General features: G+C 45.9%; 2 protein-coding genes across 2 annotated transcripts; one reads left to right on the forward strand and one right to left on the reverse strand.

Moving 5' to 3' along the window:
• Positions 1–310: 310 nt before the first annotated feature.
• LOC117581942 (homeobox protein goosecoid) lies at positions 311–12,481 on the reverse strand. Its single transcript, XM_034269423.1, has 3 exons — positions 11,404–12,481; positions 10,386–10,765; positions 311–753 (listed from the first exon to the last, which is right to left on the reverse strand). The coding sequence occupies exons 1-3, from the start codon at positions 12,074–12,076 to the stop codon at positions 481–483; spliced, it is 1,326 nt and encodes a 441-aa protein (XP_034125314.1). The 5' UTR covers positions 12,077–12,481; the 3' UTR covers positions 311–480.
• Positions 12,482–22,568: 10,087 nt separating this feature from the next.
• On the forward strand, positions 22,569–23,168 carry LOC117581872. The gene has a single exon (XM_034269334.1). The coding sequence runs from the start codon at positions 22,694–22,696 to the stop codon at positions 23,105–23,107; it is 414 nt and encodes a 137-aa protein (XP_034125225.1). The 5' UTR covers positions 22,569–22,693; the 3' UTR covers positions 23,108–23,168.
• Positions 23,169–23,768: the final 600 nt, after the last annotated feature.

The following is a 23,768-nucleotide window of genomic DNA, read 5'->3' on the forward strand; positions in this document are numbered from 1 at the left end:
TTTTCAATAAGTTACGTTTAACATTAGAATTAATCGTTGGAGGAATTACACTTGCTTCATTATCGATTACTTTATATATGTATATCGTAATCGGTTATCGTTAATCATTTATCATGGTGTTTTTATAGACTTTTTTATGTTTAGTTGCAATTACAGGACACAAGAAACAAATACGACAAAATGCATTCATTCCATTAAACACCGATCACACTTATGCACTCAGACATTTAAATATATAATATTCTATATAGTGACTGTACAGATTTTACTATATACTCCTTTATTTTAAGATACTTTGCTAAGACTCCAAACACTTTTCACTCTCCCTTTTCTTTGTTTTTCCGCTTAAGAACTTAGTAACAAAAAATACTTAAAAAATCTTCACATTTGTCTATGTACAAAACAAAAGCACTAGCAAAATAATTACTAGATCTAAGAGCTATAACTATCTATATACAGTGGATGAGGGTATGCTCCGCTTTAGGCCACCTCCAGATCGGAAGACTCATCCGCATCGCTGTAGCCATTGGGATCGCTCTTGATGTGCACCATTTGTGTGGCATAATGTTCCGCTCCGGGATGCTGCTTGGGACCAGGCGGTGATCCTGTGGTGCTGCTGCTGTTGTTGGTGCCACCACTGCCCGTGGTATTGTTGGTGGTGCTGCCACATTGCTCCTCCTGCAGCTTGCGTAGGCGCTCCTGTTCCTCCCGTTTCTGTTTGCGCCACTTGGCCCGACGATTCTTGAACCACACCTGGAAGAGAGAGAGAGCGAGAAAAACGTGGATTTAGTTGATGGATTTCAGTGGGTGGATGGATTCGCTGCCTTGGTTACTTTTGACTGTGGCGGGGCTTCAAAAACACTTTCATCCGTTTTGCTCGTAATTTCTGCGATGCTCCTGCCCTTCCCCTTCCCCTTCCCTTTCCCTTTCCCCTGCTCTGTTTTGATTCTTTTTCCATAAATATTTTAAGTAATTTTTTGCTCTCCATCGTTTGTATGGCTTCCACTTGGAAGCGGTTTTTTTATCTTTGGACAGTTGCCAGGGCCAGAGCCAGACCCAGCCTCGCTCGCTGCCTCTTTGGCGCTTAATTAGATGACTTATTGTAATTGTAATTAATTGTGTGCGAGGAAAAGCAAAATGTGCGGAGAGGCGAGGGTCTTTGGGGTGAAGAAAAGTCAAGCAATGGGCAGGGAGAAGAGGAGGAAAAGTTTTCAAAGATTTAGGGTAGCAAATGGGGCGTGCTTTGGGTGTTTCTTTACCATTCTTTGGGCGCTTCTGCAGGTCTACACTTTCTTCAAAGGGAAGTAATTTTTAGGTAAGAAAAAAGAAAGCTAAGGAAAGATTCCATCACTAATCTTTCCTTAGCTTTCTTGGGATTAAACATTCAAAGAAATTATCTGTTTATGTGAATAAAAACCATAAAAAAACCACCTCCAGTTACCTTCACGTTTAAGTTAGCAAATTTGTAGAAAGAACACTGAATTCTTCTTGGTAACTAAAGGGTGTTTCTCTTATCATGAAGACTCTTCCTTTCCTTTGTGTTTTGTTTCCGAGTTTTGCTGGTTTCGCTGCTTTTCTGGGGGCTTTTTAATTAGGCTTTGGCCACACCCACAACCCACCGCGAGTGTTTCTTTCGCTACACCCTGAACCCTACCACTCATCAGCTCCACTCCACACTTTCCGCTGCCCCATCTTACACCAATTTGCTGCCCTGCTGCTACTTAGTTAATTAAAACAAAAGGCGGCTGTGAAGTGGCTTAGGGGTTAACTTCCACCCAAAAGAGAGAGATACAAAGAGAGAGTGTGGAAGAGAGTGGGGAATGAGGTTGATGGGGATGGGGATGGTATCTGTGTTGTGTAATCACCCTTGTGGACAGCGCCATATCATCATCTTGTCATTAGCTCCCCCACAGAGACACCCAAAACTCACTTACAACCCAATCTCCTCCTGTCCAACCGTAGGCGGAGACTGCTCTCTCCCTCTCTTTCGTTGCTCTCTGGCCGCTTGCCCAATCCGAATGCAATGGTAGCAACATTTTGCAACCCCTATTTGTTTATTTGTCTGTTTGTTTATTGATTATTTGTTGAATAAATACTGTGGAATATTGTGGAGCGAAAACTCGAAAATTTTCCTCGCCAGGGCAAAAGTTTAATTAGAACAATTAGCAGGCGGCGGCTCCGACGAGAAGTTGATTTTCCAACAATGTTATCATTCCAGGGAAAATTTTTTGGGAATGTTTATGCAGCAAATCGACTGAATTTGTTGAAATAACAAGAAAAGGAAGCGGAAAAGCAGCAAAGCCGGAAACGGATGTGGCCAGCGGCAAGCGGCAAGGGCCAATGACACTGAAGTGCGTCTGTGGCGCTTAACTACAGATTGCCCCATACCCATCCTCCTCCTCCTACAACCATTCCCTCTTGAGCTCATTTTCATTTAACTTTGCATAAAATTTGTGTAAATTTCTACAGCTGCTCCAAGGACCAGCAGGACCTCTCCTCTGTCTCTCTGGCTGGCTTATTTGCTTAGGATGGCTGTGATGAAATGGTTTGTGCCACAAAATGGCGATGATGCCATTACCGTGGCAACCTTTGAAGCCGGCAATCATTTGTTAGACGTCCGTTTCCGCCTCGTTGCAGATGTCAGCGGAAATTTTATATCACATTTTTCCATTTTCCACTCTAATTTAATTAGATTGACACACCTGCCCACCCACTTTCTATATTTTTGTGCATGCTTGAGTTATTTATTGTCATAATTTTCATAATTTGATGAGCTTAAGTTATTAAAATAACAAAACGCACACTGAAACGCGCGCGTTTTTACGCCTGTAGCCAATGAATTTGTGATTTAGTCAGCTTAATTATGTCAACACACACACATACACACAAATACATAATGCACGTATGTATACATGCCCCGACTAATTAGCTATGCAACCATTTTAGTTCATAAAATCTAAAAATACTCAAAATGGCACACAAAAAAACAGTTCTGGAAAAACCGCTTGGGCGTTTTTTGCCGCCCCCAATCTGGTTGATTGCATTTTTGGGATTTTCGCATTATTAAAGTTGCATATTTTAATTAAATTGTTAGCCAACCAACCGCATTGAACCCTAATCCGGTGGAACTATATACCCCAAGGGGTACGTACAGTTTTGCGGGGTGTTGCGGGCTTTTTTGGCGTGTGCGGCAAAAAACGCGTTCGCTCTCACTGCTAATCCCGTAATTTGTACGGCCAACATACGGCCGCCCACTCGACCGTAGAGTGGTGATCCCCCCTCAGGAGAAAAGAGTGTAGTGTGTGTGTGTGTGTGCCTCTCCATCCGTTTAAAATCTGACTAACGCACAACAATTTTTGCCAGCGGGCCGCGGGCGCGTTTTTTGCCGCCTTTGCGGTGCGGGAGCTGCCTGCTGCTGCTGTGCCAAAAATCGCAGTGAACATTTTTCGGTGAAAATTAAATAAACAAAGGCGGAAAAAAGATGGAGACAAGAGCGGTGAGGTGTGGGAGGGGTGCGGCTGCGGTTGATTGATGGGCAACAAAATGGCGGCAGGGACTTGGCATGCATGGGGCACGCCTTGGAGGCGTGTGCCACCGTTACACGTCACAGCAGCGGCAGCGCCAGAGCCAGAGCCACGGCAAATATTTCCACAGATTTTTCATCCAAAAGCGCATAAATCGCTGATATGGCCGGAAATCCTACCGTGTGGCAAGCTTGGGTGGGTTGCTGTTGTGGGGCATGGGGCACTGTGTGTGTGTGTGTGTGTGTGTGTGTGTGTGTGTGTGTGTGTTGGTGTTCCACAGACATTGGAAACGTGCATGAAATCCATTGAACAAACAGACCGACGGCAGTTGATTTTTAATTAACTACAAAAGCGCTTTACGCTCGTCCCTCGGCCAGACGCTTGCACCCACAGGGGGGGGGCTAAGAGACGGAAACATGAAGAGCAGGAGAGAGGAGATAGACGGTGGCCATCCATCATCGTGTGTTATTCCAGCGTGCAAGCGAGACAGCAAGAGTCAGCAGTGCAGGTTGCTGACTGTTGGATTACAACCCAAAAATGGTGCAGTCCGGCATGAAATGTTGCAACAATGTGGTGCCCTGCCTGCTGCCTGTCGCCTGCCACATGGTTTGTAGTATGTAGTTACTGAGTTGCATGATGCTATGATAACTTTGCGCTTCGTTAATCGCTGCAGCTGCACCAGCTACACGCTCTCTCTCCCTCTATCTATCTCTCTTTCTAATTTTCCAGTATGTTTTTCTAGCCTCAAAAATGTCCCCAGCGCTAAAGCCAAAATATTGCAAATGGCAAAAAATACTAAAAATGACAGCTGCCAAAATGGAGAGGGTAAAATCAGGAGAGTAAGAGAGAGCGAGTGTGTGGGAGAGAGCACCAAAGAGTGTTTGGCTCTTTTCCCCACCTCCCCACACCACGCTAAAGGCAACACAAAATGGCGGCTGCCTTTTGCCAGTCCGACGGCTCTAATTAGTGAAAATTGGCAACACAAGTCGGTCGGAAACTTCGTCACCCACCAAAGAGTGGTGCCTCCTGCGCTCGCCCTGCCACCAATCCACATCTCCTCCCTCCTACCACACAGCGACTGTTGTTGGATTAAAATCGCGCAGCCGTGAAAATAGCTCGTTACGCACATTCCCTTTGCCTTTGTCGCAGTAATGGAATGGAGCACGGGTGTGAGGGGGGAGCGCTGAGCTGGAGTGCGTACCAGTGAAGGGTTAAGTGCATGTGCACTAATTAAAGCACAGCGCAACCATGCACTGCCACCGCCGCTGCTCTTACATCCGATTGCACTTACACACATCTATTACTGAGAATCAGATCATTTCAAGCCCAAAGTAGCCTTCAAATTGCACAAGACACCAGCGATTCTCTTCAGCACATCAAAAAGAGAGCGATCGCGTTAGTGTCAGCATCAAAAAATACCATCATGCATAAAGGATTAGAAGAACGCGTTAGTCCAAAAAAATAGTGGGAAAAAGGCAAAAACGGCGGCAATTTTTTTGCATTAAAAGTGCGCGTAAACTTTTTTTTCTTATGTTTAAAGTGTGTATTAATTAATAATAAGTGTACGTAGAGTTATTGAAATGCTGTGCAGAAGCAACGAAAGTGTTAATTGCGTTTCGCGTGGCGGCAAACTCCACGTCGGTGTGGAGAGCAAATAAGAAAAAGAGCGTAACGTTTTTTTTCTTGTGTTTAAAGTGTATAATAGTTAAAATATTTAACTAACTATGCGCAGATCGCATAGAATCATTAAAATGTTGGAAAGAATCAACAAATGTGTTTATTTGGCAGAAAATGCGCTTCGGGTGCCGGCAAATTCCTGTGTGGAGCGCAAGAAAAAAAGAGCGCACGGTAGGATCACGTGATTTCGTAGAAAATTCTCGAAAATGGCGACGAATGTGTGTGTATTCCTTTTTGTGTTGTAAATTGAGTAGTATAAAATGGTTTTTATTTAAATGTGTTGTGTAATCTTGTGAAATACGGTAAAAGTAATGTCCATCTTCTGCCTACGGGTGAGTGCATTTTTCCTGTCTCTTTGAATCAAACTCTTGCAAAATCTCTCAAAAAAAACCTCTCAAAATGTCACTTTCCACCAAGAAAAACCATCAAAATTAATGAATTTTCAACAAGAAAAAAACACAAAATGTGAATAATTTGAAAGATTTTGTTGCTTCTAATCGCCGACACGCTCCAAATGTTCTCGACCTTTTAAGAGCTTAGTGGGTTCCAGAGGCCACCTTTGTGCACCTGTTTCTGCGACCCCACCCACTGATTATCCCCCCCTCACTTCTACACTCTAAGTGAGGTTTTTCTTTTGGCGTAAATTTATGCAGCTTCGAGGGCAATTTTCTCTTCCAGTGATAATATTTGTCGAAGGTTATACGCTTCGACAGTCAAAACTGTAAAGCAAACAGGGGCGGCAGGGCACGGCACGGCACCACACACCACCCCCTGCCAGGGGCAAGAAACGCACTTTGCGGGCGAAAAAGTATCCCCCAGAGAGTTGAGGGCAGAGAACCCTCCTCATCCGCACATCCTCAAGTGTTTGAATAATGGAAAATTATGAAAAATTATAACAACAACAGCCACACAATCAGAGTAAGGCACTTGGGAGGGGGTGTGAGATTTGCGGGCAGAAAAGTGGGCAGCATTTGAGTGGATGAGTGGGTGGTGGGTGGTTTCTCTGACCCCTTAACACATGTTTCCTGCCTGATGGATGTAGCCCCCCTGCTGGGCGCTGTGCCCTGGGGCACGGAAAGAGACTACACTCTCGGAAAAATTAACGAAAATCTGCTGATTCCAGCTCATTGCCGTTTCGTTGCGGGGGCGTGTTTATTATTATGTCTAAAGAGAGAGAGACAATAATAATATTTTAGTTAATTGCCACGCAGGTGGCCCTGAAACCACTCACTCAATTGTGCAACATCAAAAGCAGCGGCAAACAGATCATCTCATCCTTAGAAAGGGTCAAAGCGAAACAGAGAGAGAGGCAAAGAAGTGGTGACAAGACCTTTTACAGTCCTGGCCACACAATAAAGATCAGAGTTCACAATGGAAAGAAATGTGAAGAAAAGTGGAGTGGAGGCGCAATGAGTGGGCACATTCTTCTCTTGGGCCTGGCTGCATCTTCTTTTTTTCAGCACTTGTGTGTTGTGACCCTTTGCTGAGCGGGAGAGGGAAACATCAATATTTATAGAGAGGACAGAGAGCGAGACTCGAGAGAGTAGCAGTGGCAGCGGCAGCACAAATTATGCCAAGCCTGGGAGATGATTACTAATTTCTTGGCGACGAACAAAGATAAATATTTGCCCAGCGCTTGAAGCCGGCCACTGTCTCGCTTTCCTCCCTCCCTCGGCTGTTGATTCGGCAGCGACTGAGAAGACGCAGAAGCAAAAGAAGTGGTGGAGGGGGAGGAGGTGTAGACAAAGCAGTAGCCGATCAGAAAAACGGAATCACCTCAATCACTTGAGCTGCGGGATTAGGCGTATTTGACTTGCACGCACCACGGACGACGACGACGTCGATAAGCAAAATGAAAGGAGAGAGGGATAGAGGTAGTGGGAGAGAGAGCGCAAGGTATGCTAAGTAGAAGGCTAGGTCTGACCAAAGGAGAGGCAGCTTCGAAAAGAAGAAAGCAAATGCAAGCAAATTAGGTAAGCAGCATGTTCAGGAACCTCACCCTGCATTTACATACTTTGTTTCTATGAGAGCGCAATTTAAATGAGAGTGAGACAGCAGCCGCGACCGCTGCCAAAGACAAAGCGAGACAGCAGCTTGTCTGGAAATTGCTTTTGTTTGCGGCTCGCATTGGAATCCCGTTTGTTTGCTCTCATGAATGTGCAAAAGTGTATGTGTGAGTGAGTATGTTAATGAGCGAGAGAGAGAGCGCGAGTGTGTGTGGTAGGGAGCTACTGTTTTACCCGTCAGTTGGGTAGGGTCTCTCCACCGATCTCGAGTGTCTAAATAAAAATAATAATTGTAAATGATGAAGTCAAAATAAGCAGATCATTTAAATGCTGCTGCCCGCTATGATGATAATGATGATGATTGGTCGCTGTCTTGGGAACCCGCTGTGTGAAGGCTCTCCAGGCAGAAGTTTATGGAAACTCGGCTTTGGCTGTAGATTTATTTATGGAATTTTATAATCAGTAATCCTACGATGAGAGTTTGTTATAGGATTTAACTTGAGCTAAAAATAGTCCATCGTAACTTGGCTTGCGGTTGAGATAACTTAATGAAATTTGGTATGCAGAGTTCCCTAATTAAAATATGGCACATAAACACAAATTGAACCATCAAAAGTCAAACTACCCATTTTATATGATTTTCAGCTCTTAAATCCCAGCAGTTCATAATTGAACATCAGCCCTTTATTTTCCTTATATGGTAGGCATAGTTTTTGTTGTTGTTGTTGTCTGTTTTCTCTTTGTTTGTCTTGGCCAAGATTTTCAATAATTATTGCCACTTATGGTGGGGCTCGCTTGGGTTCGGGTATTAGAGAGACGTTACCCCAAAAGGCATGGGCGTACAGTGGAGAGAGGATAGACAGGCAGTGGCAGAGAGACTCTTTTTACAAGTGGCAACACTTGGCATGCAAATATGCTAAACAGTAGCTGCCACCACAAGTTGTGGCAGGAGAGGTAGCTGTGGAGCTGTGGCCACTGTGGAGCTGCTGCTGCTGCTGTATCTCTGAAGTTGATTATGCTGCTTAAGTCAATGACAAAGATGATGATGTTGGCGATGACTGAGCACAAGATTTGGTTATGGATTTTCGTTTGGCTTCTCCACTGTCAGAGACAGATTTGAAGTCTCTCTTTTGTTGTGTGTTGTATGTTAATTAGTCTCCTGCCACAGTCGCTGCCCCAATGAGGCAGCAAGTTTTATGCTGCCAGCGATTTCAATTAGTTGAGAGAAATCTCATGCAGCTATGCTTGTCCCCCCCTTCCTGCTCTATCAATCATCAGCCACCTCTCGATCTAAGCAACAACCTGCGTCCTAATCCGCTTAGGAATCTGTGTCTACGCTGCCGCTGGTTAAATTTGTCGCCTAATGACACTGGTCGTGTCAATTTGTCCCCAGGATATACTTTCCTGTTCATTATCCATTACCTTTTGGGCTGGAGTGGGGGGCTAGTAAATGTTCCCTAAGTTGTCTTAAGCTCAAGTCTAAACAGGCAACGCCCGTCTCCCCCTTCCCCGCTGAGGCACACGCAAATGTCAACAAATGTCGCACTTGTACGAGTTCCTTCCCCCGCAGGTGAGGGAAGGAAGGGCTGGCTACCCTTTCCGTAGATTAAACACATTTTGACCCGCAACCAAACATATTTCCAGGGCAACAACCCACAGAGTGTGCGTGTGTGGGGGAGAAGCGGCATAAATCCTTATCAAAGACACTTTTCCACACGAAAATTAACTGGGACAAAGTCGGGGGAGGAGGAGTTCTACGTTTATCTGGTCCCATAAAATTACTTACAAATTAAATTGTCAACTTTTCGTCGTTGTTTGTTTTGCTATTTTGTTGGGTTTCCTCAGCCCCCCCGGCTCTCGACCCTCGACACTAATGGACTTTGAATCACACAAATTGCCGCAGCAGCATGCAGCAGAGAAACGAATCGAAGGGATGTTCCGCCTAAGCATGCCCCCGGGGGTAGGCTTTTCCTCCTCCTCCGAGAGAGAGCGACAGAATCCGCGGTATTTACATTGGCAATGATACGGCATAACCTCAGAAAACACGACCCCAGAGGAGGGCTACGTCCAGCGTTTATCCTGCTGCAAGGACCTCCTCTCAGCTATCTGTGTGTCCCATTACCCAAATTAAGTGATTCCTTAGCATTGTTTTGGTTTTCCTGTGCATGGAAGGAAGCCCCGCAAATGTTGCCCGCCGCCGCCTTCTGACAACTAAATAAACACAAAATATTTCACAGGGGAAGTGCTGATATATGAGGGGAGATATATACCAGAGAGATAGAGATGTTCACAGAGAAGAAGAGAGGGAAAGGCAGCATTCAATTGGTTTCACGCGGGGAATTAAAACGAGCGTGAAATCAGAGACTCAGCGAGAGCTGCCAAGAGAATGAGTCAATGGGAGAGAATATGTTGGAGAATGGGACAAAGGGCAGACAATGAGAAGCAGCAGAAGTGAAGGAAAGAAAGGAGAGGCACTGGCAAAACGTTTAATAAATCAGAAATGCGTAACAATTTTATTCAAATTTGTTCGATTTTTTAATATAAAGAATTCAGAATTACCAGGAAAGAAAATGAAAGAGAAAACGTACAGAATTCCCTGAGAATTTAAAGGGGCACTGATATTTAAAGGAAGGAATTAAGAGTGACTGAGAAATGTGGATAGAAAATATCACAAGATTATAATTTAAGAAAAAAGAGGTTTGGGAAGTGCTTTTCCGATATATTACAGGAAAAGCATATCCACAAGGGAATAAATCCTGAAGAACTACTGCAGAATGAACCAAAGAAAACATCTTTAATTCACATTGTTGTAGATAGCTGCTAAAAACTCTTTAAAGCTAAAACCTAACCTTTGTAGGAACTATTCTGATTGTGTGCTTAATCTTGCCGAATACAGAATAATTCCTTAATTTATAGAAAATTTCATTACCACAAATTTATACAGATAATTACTAAAATATTTTATATATGTATTCTTTAGGGCACACTAACTCCTTCGATCCCTAAAGCAGTTTATTTTTTTATTCCATAATTCTTTCCTCTAATTCTTGATACTTTTCTCAGAAATCAAATGTTCTCTGAGACGTTCCTTGGGAATCATTTATTTGGAGACTTTCTCTATCTATTCCCCTCCTAAGTTCTCCCACTTGAGACTCAAAAATATTCTTTAAAGACTCACCTCAACACGCTCCTCTTTGAGATCCACTTTGAGTGCCAGTTGCTCTCGCAGCACCACATCCGGATAGTGTGTCTTGTCGAACGTGGCCTCCAGTTGCTCCAGCTGCTCCTCCGTGAAGATGGTGCGATGCCGCCGCTTGCGTTTGGGCGGTGGCCCGTGCCCCAAGTGGCTGAGGTGATGCTGCCCATGATGGTGGCCCAAATGGTGCGGGTGCGAGTGATGTGAGTGATGGTGCGGGTGATGCCCATGACCGGCAAGGCCAGCGGCAGCAGCAGCGGCCGCAGCGCCGTGTCCACTGACATGCGCCTGCATCTGGGCGGCGGCAACGTGGGCAACGGCTGCGGCGTGCATGTAATTTGGATAGAAATTGGGGTATGCCACTGCAAACAAAAACAAAAACCCAATGGAGAATTACGAAAAATTCATTATTTTCCAGGAAAAAACAATCAGGGGAAAAGTGAGAAGCGAGCAACGGGAGCGGAGCATCCTTCTTCAATACTTAAAAATGCGCATAACGTAACGAAGCGGCCATGTTGCCTGTACCTGTGTGTGTGTCTGTGGTGTGTGGCTTCCGTTTCCGGTTCCCATAAAAAAAAACCGGGGAAAAAAGGTTTCTCAGCCATTTTTTAATATTCATGTCCTGCGGGGGCAGCAGAAGAGCTTTGAATGATTTACCAGAGACTCAGGCATAAAAATAATCATACTCAGCATGCAGGATCTTCGCAGCGACATAAGTCGCAGCTCCCACGCCACAGCCCCCCAGGAGTAGACTATGGCAAGGGCAATGCAAATCCTCTCCGACACACGGAATGCGGGAATCATCTTTTCCGGATCATTGCCTAATTATGAATAATGCCATTCAGGATTCAGCAGGGATTCAGGCAGGACTCCCCCACCCAGAGTAGACATTTTTCTGAGTGGCTGAGTGGCTTTTCCCCCTTAAGGTGTTTTTACACGGCCCAAGCGGAAGCCGCATCAGACTGGAGGTTGGGGGTTTAAGTTCAAATGGGAAGCTTACCTAGAAAATCCGATGGCGAGGCCGCAAAACCGCTTGCTGCCGCCGCCGCCAGGTGACCCAAATGCAGGCCAGGATGCTGCAACATGGCAGGAACCCGCTGCGGTCGTATCGGGCTGGCGGCGGCACTCGAACTGGAGTTGGAATTGGGTGAGGCGGGGGATTCGGTGCTCCGTTTGAGACCCAACCCCAGACCGTTGCTGCCACTGCTCCCACTGTGATTGTTGTTGTTGCTGCTGGAGTGGGAGTGTGAGGAGGAGCTGCCCTGCTGCTGCTGGGCATTAACGCTGCGTGAGCCCAAAATGCTGTCAATCGTGAAGAGGGAAGCGGCTGCGGCAGACGCCGCTGTGGCACCCACGGGCAGGCCACGCGTTCGCTCCTCATCCAATATGGTGACGCCCGACTGGCTGCCATCGTCCGAGGATGGCGTCTGTGACTGTGACTGCGTTTGATGTAGGTTCTGGTGCTGCTGCTGTAGCACCGATTGCAGCCGCTGGCCGAGGTATCCACACTGCTGGGAGTTCAGGAGCATGGCGGTGGTCAGGTGATAGGCGGCATTGCTGCTGACATTCCCCGGGGAGCGTGAGATCTGCCGCGGTGGCTGCTGCACATCCGATAGATCGCTGGGGCACCGCTTGAGGGTGTAGCCCGCCGGCGGGGAATTCGTCTCCACCATCCCGCCGAGTGAGGGGGGTGTGGGTGGTGGCGAGGGACTGGGCGTGGACACGACGGTGATCTTGAACTTGGCCTTCGATGAGGCCACAACTGAGTGATGATGATGATCGATGATGGTGCTGGTGCTGCCTGTGCTGCTGCTGCCACTGCCACTGCCTGATCCGCCGTTGCTTGCGCCGCCCGCCAGTTGCGTAGCCGACGCTGGGGTCCACAGTGAGGACAGAATTTTGATGGATTTTTCGACCACGGAGCAGTAGCAAAAATTACACACAAAATCACACACTTTTTGGGGGCTCACACAAGAACTGTTTCTCACTGGACACACACGCGACACGCGAAATCTGTTTTGCTGCGGACTGCGGATGCGAATATTCTCTCTGCTCTGTGAACCCTTCTTCTCCGCTCGAAGTGCGAAACCGTTATGAGTCGTCGTCTGTGACGTTGCGCGCGACGACAGCCAGCCACACACTCAAGCAGTGCACACGCACACACATGCACACTCGTGCGTCTCGGTCGTCTCTCAGGCAGCCAGACATCCACAGCCAATGATGGCAGAGAGCAGTGGCCACGCCTACACGAGTTGTGCCATATTGAAATGAGAGAGCGCGCGCCTCTCACGCTCTCCCTCTCTCTCTCTCTCGCTCTGTCTTTGGTGGTGGTTGTTTGTGCTGCTGCTGCTGTGCCCCGTTTACCGTTGCCTTGACACATGGTGTGGGGTGGGGGGGGGGCAAAAGATGGCGCTTGGCGAGCAGATAATTCTCAGCTGTCGCATGCCCTCTCACACACACTCTTCATTTATTTTGCTTTTCTTTTCTTTTATTCTGCTCGCTTATTTTTTTGCTTTTTGCTTTTGACAGTTATTTATACAGATAAAGTCATCACTGACAGACCCCGCGGCCACCCTCCACAGCGACCATCCAACGTGCGCTAGAGTGAGAGAGAGCGTGGGGTAGAGTGTGATGGCTATACAGCGTCCATTCCGTTTGCTCATCCTGCCTGGAGTGGGTGGTGCGGGTGGGTGCCGCTGCTTGATGCATAAAAATGTTGCCTTTGATAATGTGGAAAATCAGTAGAATGAAAGAGAAGTGGAGACAGTGGAGTGAGTAGAGTCAACGCTGCTGACGCTGCCGCTGCCGCTGCCGCTGCTGCTGCTGCTCTCCCTCTGATATAGCGCCATATCTTAAGAAGATAATGACTAAATTAATGCTTTTATGTTTTTGGCAACACATAAACATCATTATGCGCTCAATCCTCGAGCGGCGGCGTAAAACCGAAGCGTAGCGACGAAGCTTCGTGTGTGCTCGCTTATGTCATGGAAAGGGGGAAGAGCGTGTGCAACAGAGAAGGGAATACATAAAGCAAAGAAAGGAAAGGAGAAAAGGGAGGAGGAAGTAGATAAAGATGAACAAGGTGTGGGAGCTGCTGTAAGACTTCCTACCTCCCGCGCTCCCTAATCATCTTTTTGGCGATTCTCTCACTCTCCCTCTTCCACTCTTTCTCTGGTGACTCGCTCTGCAGTGTGTGTGTGTGTGTGTGTGTGTGTGTGTGTGTGTGTGTGTGTGTGTGTGTGTGTGTGTGTGTGTGTGTGTGTGTGTGTGTGTGTGTGTGTGTGTGTGTGTGTGTGTGTGTGTTTGTGCATATGAAAATATTTTAATCTAAAGTTTCCACATCAAACAAAAGGGCACAAAAGTGCAAAATCCCCCAATGGCGCCCTCAGGGTTCGTCGTCTCTCAGCTTTTCGAAAATGCAGGGACAAAACAAAAGCTAAGCTTACTGCTAATGATAAATGCAACAGCTCTGTTAGGGTGTGGTGGCAACTCTGGCACACACACACACTCATACACATGCAATGTGTAAAGCGAATGAAGCGTACAGTTGGCACCCAGCTCCACCCACAACAACAAATGTCACAGAATTGGCAGGCGGGAAAGAGTGAAAAAGAGCAACCAACATGGGAGGAAAGAGTAGAATGGGATCTGCATGTGTGTATGTGTGTCTGTGTGTGTATCCTACTGATTACAGTTGCCACAGCGAGGAGTCCTCCGCATGACCCCCACGTAAAAGGATGAAAGGATGATGGCCTGATGTCGTCCAATGTTGCCAAATGCTTTTAGAAATTATTGAATAATTAAGCAGCAGCCAGAAGAGAACCAGGACACAGCAGCTGCAGGGGCAAGAGGCCAAAGCAGAGCCAGCACATGCACTGGACATGCCCTGATCCTCCTCCCCCTTTTGTGGGGTTTACTATTTGGCTTTGCACTGAGCTTCGTACATACATGTGACGGCACACACATGGGAATAACCGACGGGAAAAGCGAAAGAAAATAGGANGGTGTGTGTGTGTGTGTGTGTGTGTGTGTGTGTGTTTGTGCATATGAAAATATTTTAATCTAAAGTTTCCACATCAAACAAAAGGGCACAAAAGTGCAAAATCCCCCAATGGCGCCCTCAGGGTTCGTCGTCTCTCAGCTTTTCGAAAATGCAGGGACAAAACAAAAGCTAAGCTTACTGCTAATGATAAATGCAACAGCTCTGTTAGGGTGTGGTGGCAACTCTGGCACACACACACACTCATACACATGCAATGTGTAAAGCGAATGAAGCGTACAGTTGGCACCCAGCTCCACCCACAACAACAAATGTCACAGAATTGGCAGGCGGGAAAGAGTGAAAAAGAGCAACCAACATGGGAGGAAAGAGTAGAATGGGATCTGCATGTGTGTATGTGTGTCTGTGTGTGTATCCTACTGATTACAGTTGCCACAGCGAGGAGTCCTCCGCATGACCCCCACGTAAAAGGATGAAAGGATGATGGCCTGATGTCGTCCAATGTTGCCAAATGCTTTTAGAAATTATTGAATAATTAAGCAGCAGCCAGAAGAGAACCAGGACACAGCAGCTGCAGGGGCAAGAGGCCAAAGCAGAGCCAGCACATGCACTGGACATGCCCTGATCCTCCTCCCCCTTTTGTGGGGTTTACTATTTGGCTTTGCACTGAGCTTCGTACATACATGTGACGGCACACACATGGGAATAACCGACGGGAAAAGCGAAAGAAAATAGGAAAAGGAAAGCCGCCTGGCAGCTAAAGATGTCATTGCTGTGGGATAATAAAGTTGGATGATTTTTTATTAGGATTTGGGGAAATTATAATGTGATATGTCAAGGGGAAAGCTATGAAAAGAGAACAAACCCGAAGTTATTCGATGCTAAAGCTGTTCTACAATACTCCCAGTTTTATGCACAGCCGAAAAATAAATAATCATACGAAATATTCGAATTTTTAGTTGGTTTCCGTTATTATGGAATTATTTTGGAATTTCTAAACCACGAAACTTTGTTCGATGATGATTTTTGTTATCAATTTCCATTCATTTATGCTTCAAGAAACGTTTAATTGAGATATTTTGTATACTCCATCGAGAATGATTTGTTTCAAAGTTTCTAAAACTTTGCTGTAGATGTCTCAACTAAGCTTCAAAGTTGTGCTCCACTTAGTTCTGTAAATTATTACAGCCCCTCATCCTATATTCTGCAATCCTTCCAACAGAACCCACATTGGCTCGCTCCTTTCCCTTATCCTTACACATTTTTTCGTTCCTTTCCGCTTTCTGCACAGATTTTTTGCACACTTTTTTCGATGGATGTTTTGGTTTTTTTTGTGTGCACTTTTTGTTTTAGTTTGTAGATTGAATTTTAAATACAAAATTAAATTAACTTTCGCGTTTAAGTATTGTGTACTCCCTTCCCCCTCTTCGCAACTTTCTTTCTTGCTACGAATATCTCTCTTCGATTGGCTCTTCGATTCGGGAAAAAGTTCAATTGGCAAAAGGACTAAGCAAACATTGTGGAATAAAAGGTTTTTCTACTTTTCCATTTGAACCACAAGGGCAAGGAGGGAAGGGGCAGGGGCAGGGGCAGGAGGAGCTCTTTAACTTTTTCTTCCCATTCTTTGTTGTTGTCGATTTTTATTTCGATTCTTGCTCTGTGCCACGAGATTTTCATCTCGCCACCGCAAATTCATTCCACGCCCTGCGGCCACATTTTCCACAGTTGTGCAAAATTAGAAAAGTTTCCTTTTCCTTTGCTTTCGCTCGCTCGCTCTCTCTCTCTCTCTCTCTCTCTCTCTCTCTTTTGTTGCCCTCTCTTTCTGCTTGCTTCCTAGAGAAGCAGTAGTGGTGTGGGGGGGGGGGGGGGGGGGGGGGGGGGGGGGGGGGGGACTACGGGGGTGTGGCATGCGGCATGTGCTTTGGGTATTTGTCTTGTTAAAAATTTAAGCGAATTTCCGCAAGAAGCCAGAAATCGAAATCAGAAATCAGCTCCCGGAATCCCGGAACCCAGAAATCAGAAATCAGATTGGGATTCAAGGATTCCATGGGCGGGAGCTGGAGTCGAGCCTGCCACTGACATTGATATGTTAATGAAGCCGCGGGGCAAGGCATGTGGCATTCAACATACACCATCCACGGTGGTAATCCTCGCCAGCAGCAACCCCCCGAAAGGCAGCAGATCGCATGGTCACACCGGTTTCTGGCTGCTGCTGCTGCTGAATCCTCAATTAAATGCTTAATCCAAATATCGTTTTATGCCGCGGCGGCACAATGTTGCCTCATTTTGTGGCAGTGAACAGAGGAGAACGTCGCAGCCAGCAAGCAAGCATCAAGGGATCATGTCAGGGGATCAGGGATTCGACGAGGATTCCAGGGATATGCCCAGGGATTCGGGGATAAGTTTAATCTGGCGATATGCGTAAAGCGTGCAAATTGCTTCGATTACGAGGCACAGAAAGAGATGGCAAGCGAGTGAGAGAGAGAGAGAGAGAGAGAGGGCAGACAGGAACAAAAGGTGCAATAAAACCGATGGATGAATGACGGTGGAAGGGAAGCGGGGCGTGAGGGCCAAATACCAAAATGGTCGACCAAAAACGATCAAAAAACAGGGGAGTGAGAGAGGCTCTACACGAAGAGGGAGAGGGAGAGGGAGAGCTATAGAGAGAGAGGCAGAGCGAAATCTCTTGCGCAGCAGCTGCACTTTTCCACATCTCTGCATTTGAATCCCCTGCTGAAATCTGTATGCCTGATAATTCTCCCCTGGGCTTATATTTGCGTAAACAACGCCACACTTTGGTCAGCATTTCGCTCTCTTTCTTTCTCTCTCGCTATATTTGAGCAAAGGCTATTGAGGCAGAGGACTCAAGGATGCCAGAACTCAGGATTACCTTTGCAAAAGAGGAGCTCCCAGTTTCATAAAACATGACAGATCACAACACGAAACGCATACAAAAGTGAGAAATCATTCAGGGACAGAACGGAGAGCCGAACGCGAAATTTTCTACAAGAATGTGAACTGAATATGATGTTAAATTATGCTTCAAAGAATGCAAGATATTATTTGTGATGAAATCTGAGATTCTGAGTATATTTTCTCCATTTACGAGACAGTTTTGCATTGATCTTGAGCTTAATAACCAGTTAAAATTTACTCCAATTATGGAAAATACTAGAAAATTGTCTTCAAAAATTGTTAGACTGAATTCTATAAATAGTTTTTCGATCGATTTAATCCATATTTGAGCTCCAATTATTCCAAGTTTCCATTTTTAATTATTCAAGTAAATTTTATTTTTCGTTTCTCCATAGAAATCCATAATTTGTTCATTAATAATTCGGAGAATTGGTAAGTTTTAAACATGTAAAATTCATTAAAAACTATATATGGTTTGAAATGTAGGAATTAAATTTAAATTTGTGAGAATATTCGCACCAGATTTAAGATAGTTTTCCCTGCATAACGAGAGACATAATCTATATTTTTTGGGGCAAGCACCTTGCCAGTTTTGTGCAAGAATAAATATTGAAATGAGCTTTAAATTATTCCAAGAAATGTGTCAAGACCGACTCAATAGATGCCAAATGGCTTAGAGAATATCTCTATAAATTTTCATAAAATTATGTGCATCATTCCATATCAATTACAAACGTACTCGAAGTATCATTCCAAACTTATCTATCGCAAAACCAAAGTTCGCATTGTAAACCCCCTGCCATGTCCTTGCAACAATGGCTACCAGCGGCACAAAGGGCTCAAAGTGCTGGCTCCGGTTTGTGTGGTTTTTTCTATGGGTTGTTTCTCATTTTGGGTTGAGTTGTTGTCGGGGGTGTGGTGCTGTGCCTGTCATAATTTTTGCGTGTTGATTTGATGCGTAATTAAAAATTTAAATTATGTGCCCCGAAGGATGTTTTGTGTGGCAGTAGCAGCAGCAGCAAGACTTGCCCAAATATTTGTCCAGTGGAAATGGAAGGGAAAACAAAAAGAAAAGGGCACAACTTTTGGCCTTCTTAACCCAAAATTACTTCGACTCAATTAATTAGAAGGAGAAACGAGATGCAGACTTGCCCTCCTGCTCTCTGATTTCTCTGTGATTTGTCTCTGTCTCTTTTTGCTGCTTTCTTTTTCTGTCCCTTGCCCCTTGTTCCTCTGTCTTTGCTTTCTTTCTGTCTCTGTTTTTTCTTCACTTTTTTTTGTCCCTTTCTGGCCTGCTGTTTGCTGTAACTCTTTCTTGACAAATCTCACAAATCAGAATCAAGGCAATGCCCAGGACCTCTGTGGAGTCCTGCTGCTGCTGCTGCTGCTGTTTCCCTCTTGTTTCGACATTTTCCGTCACCTCTCAGACAAAGCCAAACACAAATTGGCAAACAAACACGAGAGAGAAACAGACGAGTAATGAAAGGATTGCTGTTTGTAGGGAGGGCAAGGCATGCCCCAGGAATATGTAGGGATACAGAAGGGAGGCAGCAGCACCTCCTTGCCATGCTGTACCGTGCCTCGTGTGTGGCTCTATTTGTTTTTCTCTTCTACTTTCGCTCTCTCCCTCTCTCTCTCTCTCTCTCTCTGTCTCTCTGTGTATTTTCTCTGCTGTTATCCCCGTGTTCTATGCACCTAAAAAACACAGCCTAAACAAAGGTCCTGGCCTGGTAGCTGGTTCTCCTGATTTTTTGTGTTGATCGTTTCTGCCCCGCCATTCAATTGACCATTGCAACAAATCGTTGCAACAAGGCTCAGCCGGGGATAAGCCATGTTGTATGGCAAAACAGAAGAAAGCCAGTACCAAACCTCCCCCCACTGCTGCAGCATGTCCTTTTTTTTTGCTGCTCTTCACACGCCTCGCCAGAGCGCATTCTCTCACTCTCTTTTTTTGCCGATGATTGCTGATGCGCATTTGATTGCTTCGACTCTGTGAGGGACCTGTGATCCTCACGATCCTTGCGATCTTTTAAATATTTTCTTTGCAACCTGTGATCCTCTGTGATCCTTTGCGAGCCTTCTGTGCGTGTTCAAGCTCTTGGAAAATCGTTTTTTACGCCGCATTTTTCAGCATTTCCTGCCAACTAATTGCGAGAGAAATCTGCTAAGACTTTGCAGAAGCCATGCAGCAGCAGGACAACGCAAAGGACATGGCAGTGGCAGTGAAATCTAGAACTTGTATCTGGATTTAGATTGATTTGCGGTCTGCCTGCCTGCCACTGCCTCGCCCCTGCAACGCCGCGTATCACGCATCCAAAAAGGGTGTGAAGTGGAAGGCCACTTGAAAAATCTCGTTATCCTGTCAGCGGCAGGACCTATGCCACTTGGCTGCCACTGGGAAAACTGCCAGTCATTGGGAGAAGTGGAGCAAGCGAGCGGGGGAGCGGGGGAGCAGCAGATGCCACTCGCGGGCGTATCGCTTACAGATGGAATCCCGAGCAGCAGATGAATGGAAAAGAGCAGCGACAGAAGCAAAAGCAGCCACCAAAAAGCGACAAGCAGCAGCAGGATCAACGACAGCAGGCAGCTAGCGTACAGCCCTTTTGTTCAGCTTAGGACCTCAACCCGAACCCGAACCTCAACCTCAACCTCAACCTCCTTCAGCAATGCTCATCCCTTTTTGGGCCAGAGCCAAAGCACCCACTCAAACGCCTCGACGGGACTCAATTGTTTTCGTGATCAATTTGCAACTTAATTGAAATCCATTTAAAGTAATGAGAGTTACTAACTTGTCCTGCCTCCTGCATCCCCTGCCCGCAACCCATCCTTAGGCCTTTTGTCCTTTTCCGTGCACCCTTTTCCCGCCGCAGTAGGGCTTTGCTTTGCTTTGCTCTGATCCCGCTGCTTAAGAATTATAATCCCACGCAGAGATCCCGCTGCGAGCGGGCGGTGCCTTGTACCTGCACTTCCACTGATTGTCGTTGTGTGTCCACGATCCATTTGCATCTTCTGCAAAATGCAAATTGTCTCTAATGTCGCTCAAGTGAGGACCAATTCAGCTGCGCCCTGTGGTGCAAGGCGGTTGCTCGAGTTGCTTCGACGTTTGTGTTGGTGATTCAGCAGTGGCACCAAAGAGATGCAGAAACTCTGCCAAAAGGTAGAGCTGCTTCTGGTGGAAGCTCTTGAAGACATTCACATGGGATCTGCTTGTGAATGAGAGATTGAAAGTACCCAAATTATTATATTATCATTAGCTAAAGGGTTTTCCCTAGGTTTGGTATTTTTCTAGTATTTTCAGTGGTATTTTAGCAAGTGTTTTCTAGTAATTTTCTGAAAATTTTTCAAATATTTTTCTATAATTATCTGTCTAATATTTTCTTTCTGTAAATCGAAAAATAGATTTCGAATTTGTAGACTTATGCTAGTATTTTCTAGTATTATTTCCAGTATTTTTAGTATTTTTTGGTATTATTCCAGCATATTCTTTAACATAAAAACCAATTGACGTACTTGTCATTTTGGTACCAACTTCTCAAAGAAGTGATCCCAAAAAGCATCTTGTTCGAGAAAGATCCTGGTAGTTGGCCTCTTGGTGGCCTCTTAAATGAAAGCTGAAGCTCCATAAAAATAAAGTAGTTCCTCAATCAAGAATGAAAACCTGTTTTTTTGGTACACAACACGCCAAAAAAAAATATGCAAAAATAAATCCGATGCTGGGCCGTGCGACTGTGTGAGTGTCCAAGTCCATTAAAAGGGAATAAGTGCGTGCAAATCCTGGCCGTAGGATATTTTTCATATTACATCAGAGAGCGCATATTACTTTATCGAAAATGAAAATGCGAAGCCAATCTCCTCCCACCCCTGCTCGAAAGCAAAGAAAACACATGTGAAGTGCTCTCCCACTCCCTCGCTGATGGGTGGATGGGTGGGAGGGAGGATTGAGGATTGTGGATGATGATGATATATCCATAAGCACGCGCCTTTTTTTTCTTGCGTCTCACTTAAACCGCAATACAAACACACCCACTAGGAGGGCAAGCGAGCAGAGGACCGAGCGAAAGATACAGCTACAGAATGGAGATACAAAGATACAGCAGCAGGAGATACAGAAGCGTGTGTCCTGCTGCCACTGAACCACATTCAAGTTGATCCCCTTGTAAATCTCTAAATTGTTTTATGAACATATTGGCCCAAAAAGGTGTAAACCAAATTTGCAAGCAGGTAAATGATAGCTATCGATCCGCCCTCCTCCTCATCCTCATCCTCTACTGTTCTGTCTTTTGGTGCATTGATATCCTTCCTTGTTCATTTGTTGTTCCGGCACAGCAGGATGCACTCATGCACTGCTTCCGCCTTTTGTTGAGCCTCATTTAAACCGTACCGCTGGCCAATTTGCATTCGCACCACAAACCAAATTGATCCGCCCTAATCCTTAGTCCAGTTTTCAGGCCCTGCGGCAGCGGTAAAGGCCATACCCATACTCCTACGCCTTTTGCTCCTTTGAGACCGATCGACCGATATTTATAAGCACGGGATTTGAATTTGCAAGAAAAACAAAACATTTTGATGCACGTTGGCTGGCTGGACTCTGCCACTGCCTTTGGCTCTAGCACTGGTTCTGGCAGGGATTGGCTTTGGCTTTGGATTTGGAGTTTGCCCTTTTGCCAAGTGAGAGGGGTGTAGAAGTGCTCGGAAAGCAGCAAAAGTAAATTGAAGTCATTGAGGCATGTAGCGATGGTCGCTGGAAAAGGGATTGATGTGAATATTTGAATTGATTGCAGGCCATTTCCATGAAAAATGACAACATTAATTAATATTTTATTGCAAATTCAGAACGCTGCATCTCTGTAAAAACTGTCGATGGCTTCTAAAAAAGTTTCTCCACAAAATTCTCTCAAACTTTAACCCAAACAAGGTGTCCCGTCTACCCAGCCCGGTCCGCCGTAATTGCCGTCAAAGTTCCTAGAACTGCCAAAAATCCTGGCGGCGCTAGCGAGGCAACAGCGCTGTTAACAGCACAGTGTAACATTCTGTGCCCGCGTTGTTAACAGCTCACTGTTGGAACGCTCGAACAGCGGACTGTTAGCTCATAACATTTTTGCATCTGCATTTAGTTTCTCTACATCGTCACGGTGGCGCCCTCTATGGTTCAATTTCTGCTCTCAATAGCTTGCGCTGCGCCATCTGTGCTTTGTTTTGTCACTCACTTGCCGTGGCCTCTCTCTGGCAACGCCTTAAACGTCAGCTGTTCCCGCCTGCTCTCTGGCAGCGCTGTTTAATATTGTTATGCTTTGTTTGTTTGATTGTCGGAAAATATAAATACAATTTGTGTGCACGAATGCCTTGGCAGGATTAACGACACGACACAGAGCACATGCAGGAGGTGCGCCTGGAGATGGTGAGGAATAGAAGCCGTTCAAGGAGCAGCCAGCGCAGCCGACGCGGACGCAAGCAAAAGCAGAAAGAAGCGGCAGCCAGGCAAGCGGCGGCATCAATCATGGGCGGAGACATTGCACAGGGCACCACAACAGCTGAGATGTGGAGCAACACGTACAGGCAGCTCTTCCAGTGGCATCACATGCAGGTGCAGCGGCTCTGCCAGGCACAACCTACGCAGCAGGAGGAGCAACTGGAGGAGAGCTCCGCTTCCGAGGCGGAGGAGGAGGCGACACCCATTGACGAGGAATACTTGCAGTTTCTGGAGGTGACAATGAAGCATCAGCAGGAGCTAAGACAACGACGAGCTGCCGCAGCAGCGACTGCCACACCCGACTCGACCTTAGATTAAGATTTTTAGACTAAAGAATTTTATAAACTTTTTTTTACACCAACTAAAACTTTGCCTCAAAGCCGCCTCGGGAGTGTGTCAGTGTCTGACTTTTGCGTAGGTCGTCGCCGGCACAACTGTACTTTCTTCCAGGAACTTCTCGGCCTAACGAAGATGTTTTCTTTTTTTTTTGGCCAAAGGGAGACGCACATTAACGTGGCCAAGACAAATGTCTTGCCATTTATAATCCTCTCCAAGAAATGCGCCACAAATTGGGGCATGACTAACAAAAGAGACAGAGTGCAGCAACATTAGTGGGTCAGCGGAGTGTGTGGGCGTGGTCTGTGCATTTTTTCGACAGTTTTTTCAAGCGAAAACCTAATTAAGACATCGCTGAGGCCTGAGAGACACTGAGCAGACAGTGCAAATGGGTTTTTGGCTCTGTAATCCTCACCAGTCGCAGTCAGAGTCGCTGGATTGCGGATCGCCTCCTATTCTTTGGTCACGGCCATTGGATCACGACGGACGACGACAAGCGACGACAACTGCAACTGCAACTGCGAGCGAGAACGACCTTTCTAATGCCTTGCCACTGCATAAATCATGGCCCAAATGGCGGCCGGCCACCTGCAGTCGAAGCGAAGCAAAAGCAAAGCGCAGCGACGGCGGCAACGGCGGTGGC

The sequence above is a fragment of the Drosophila guanche genome, unplaced genomic scaffold (assembly GCF_900245975.1).
Source record: "Drosophila guanche unplaced genomic scaffold, DGUA_6, whole genome shotgun sequence".
NCBI classification, from domain to species: Eukaryota; Metazoa; Arthropoda; class Insecta; order Diptera; family Drosophilidae; genus Drosophila; species Drosophila guanche.

Bases quoted from the DNA above. Each gene is read 5' to 3' on its own strand.
- LOC117581942 (XM_034269423.1), bottom strand. From the start codon at position 12,076: ATGGTGGAGACGAATTCCCCGCCGGCGGGCTACACCCTCAAGCGGTGC. The intron at 10,766-11,403 runs GTAAGCTTCCCA...TTTTGTTTGCAG, and splicing joins CTCGCCATCGGATTTTCTAG to TGGCATACCCCAATTTCTAT. The intron at 754-10,385 runs GTGAGTCTTTAA...TCTCTCTTCCAG, and splicing joins TCAAAGAGGAGCGTGTTGAG to GTGTGGTTCAAGAATCGTCG.
- LOC117581872 (XM_034269334.1), top strand. From the start codon at position 22,694: ATGCAGGAGGTGCGCCTGGAGATGGTGAGGAATAGAAGCCGTTCAAGG.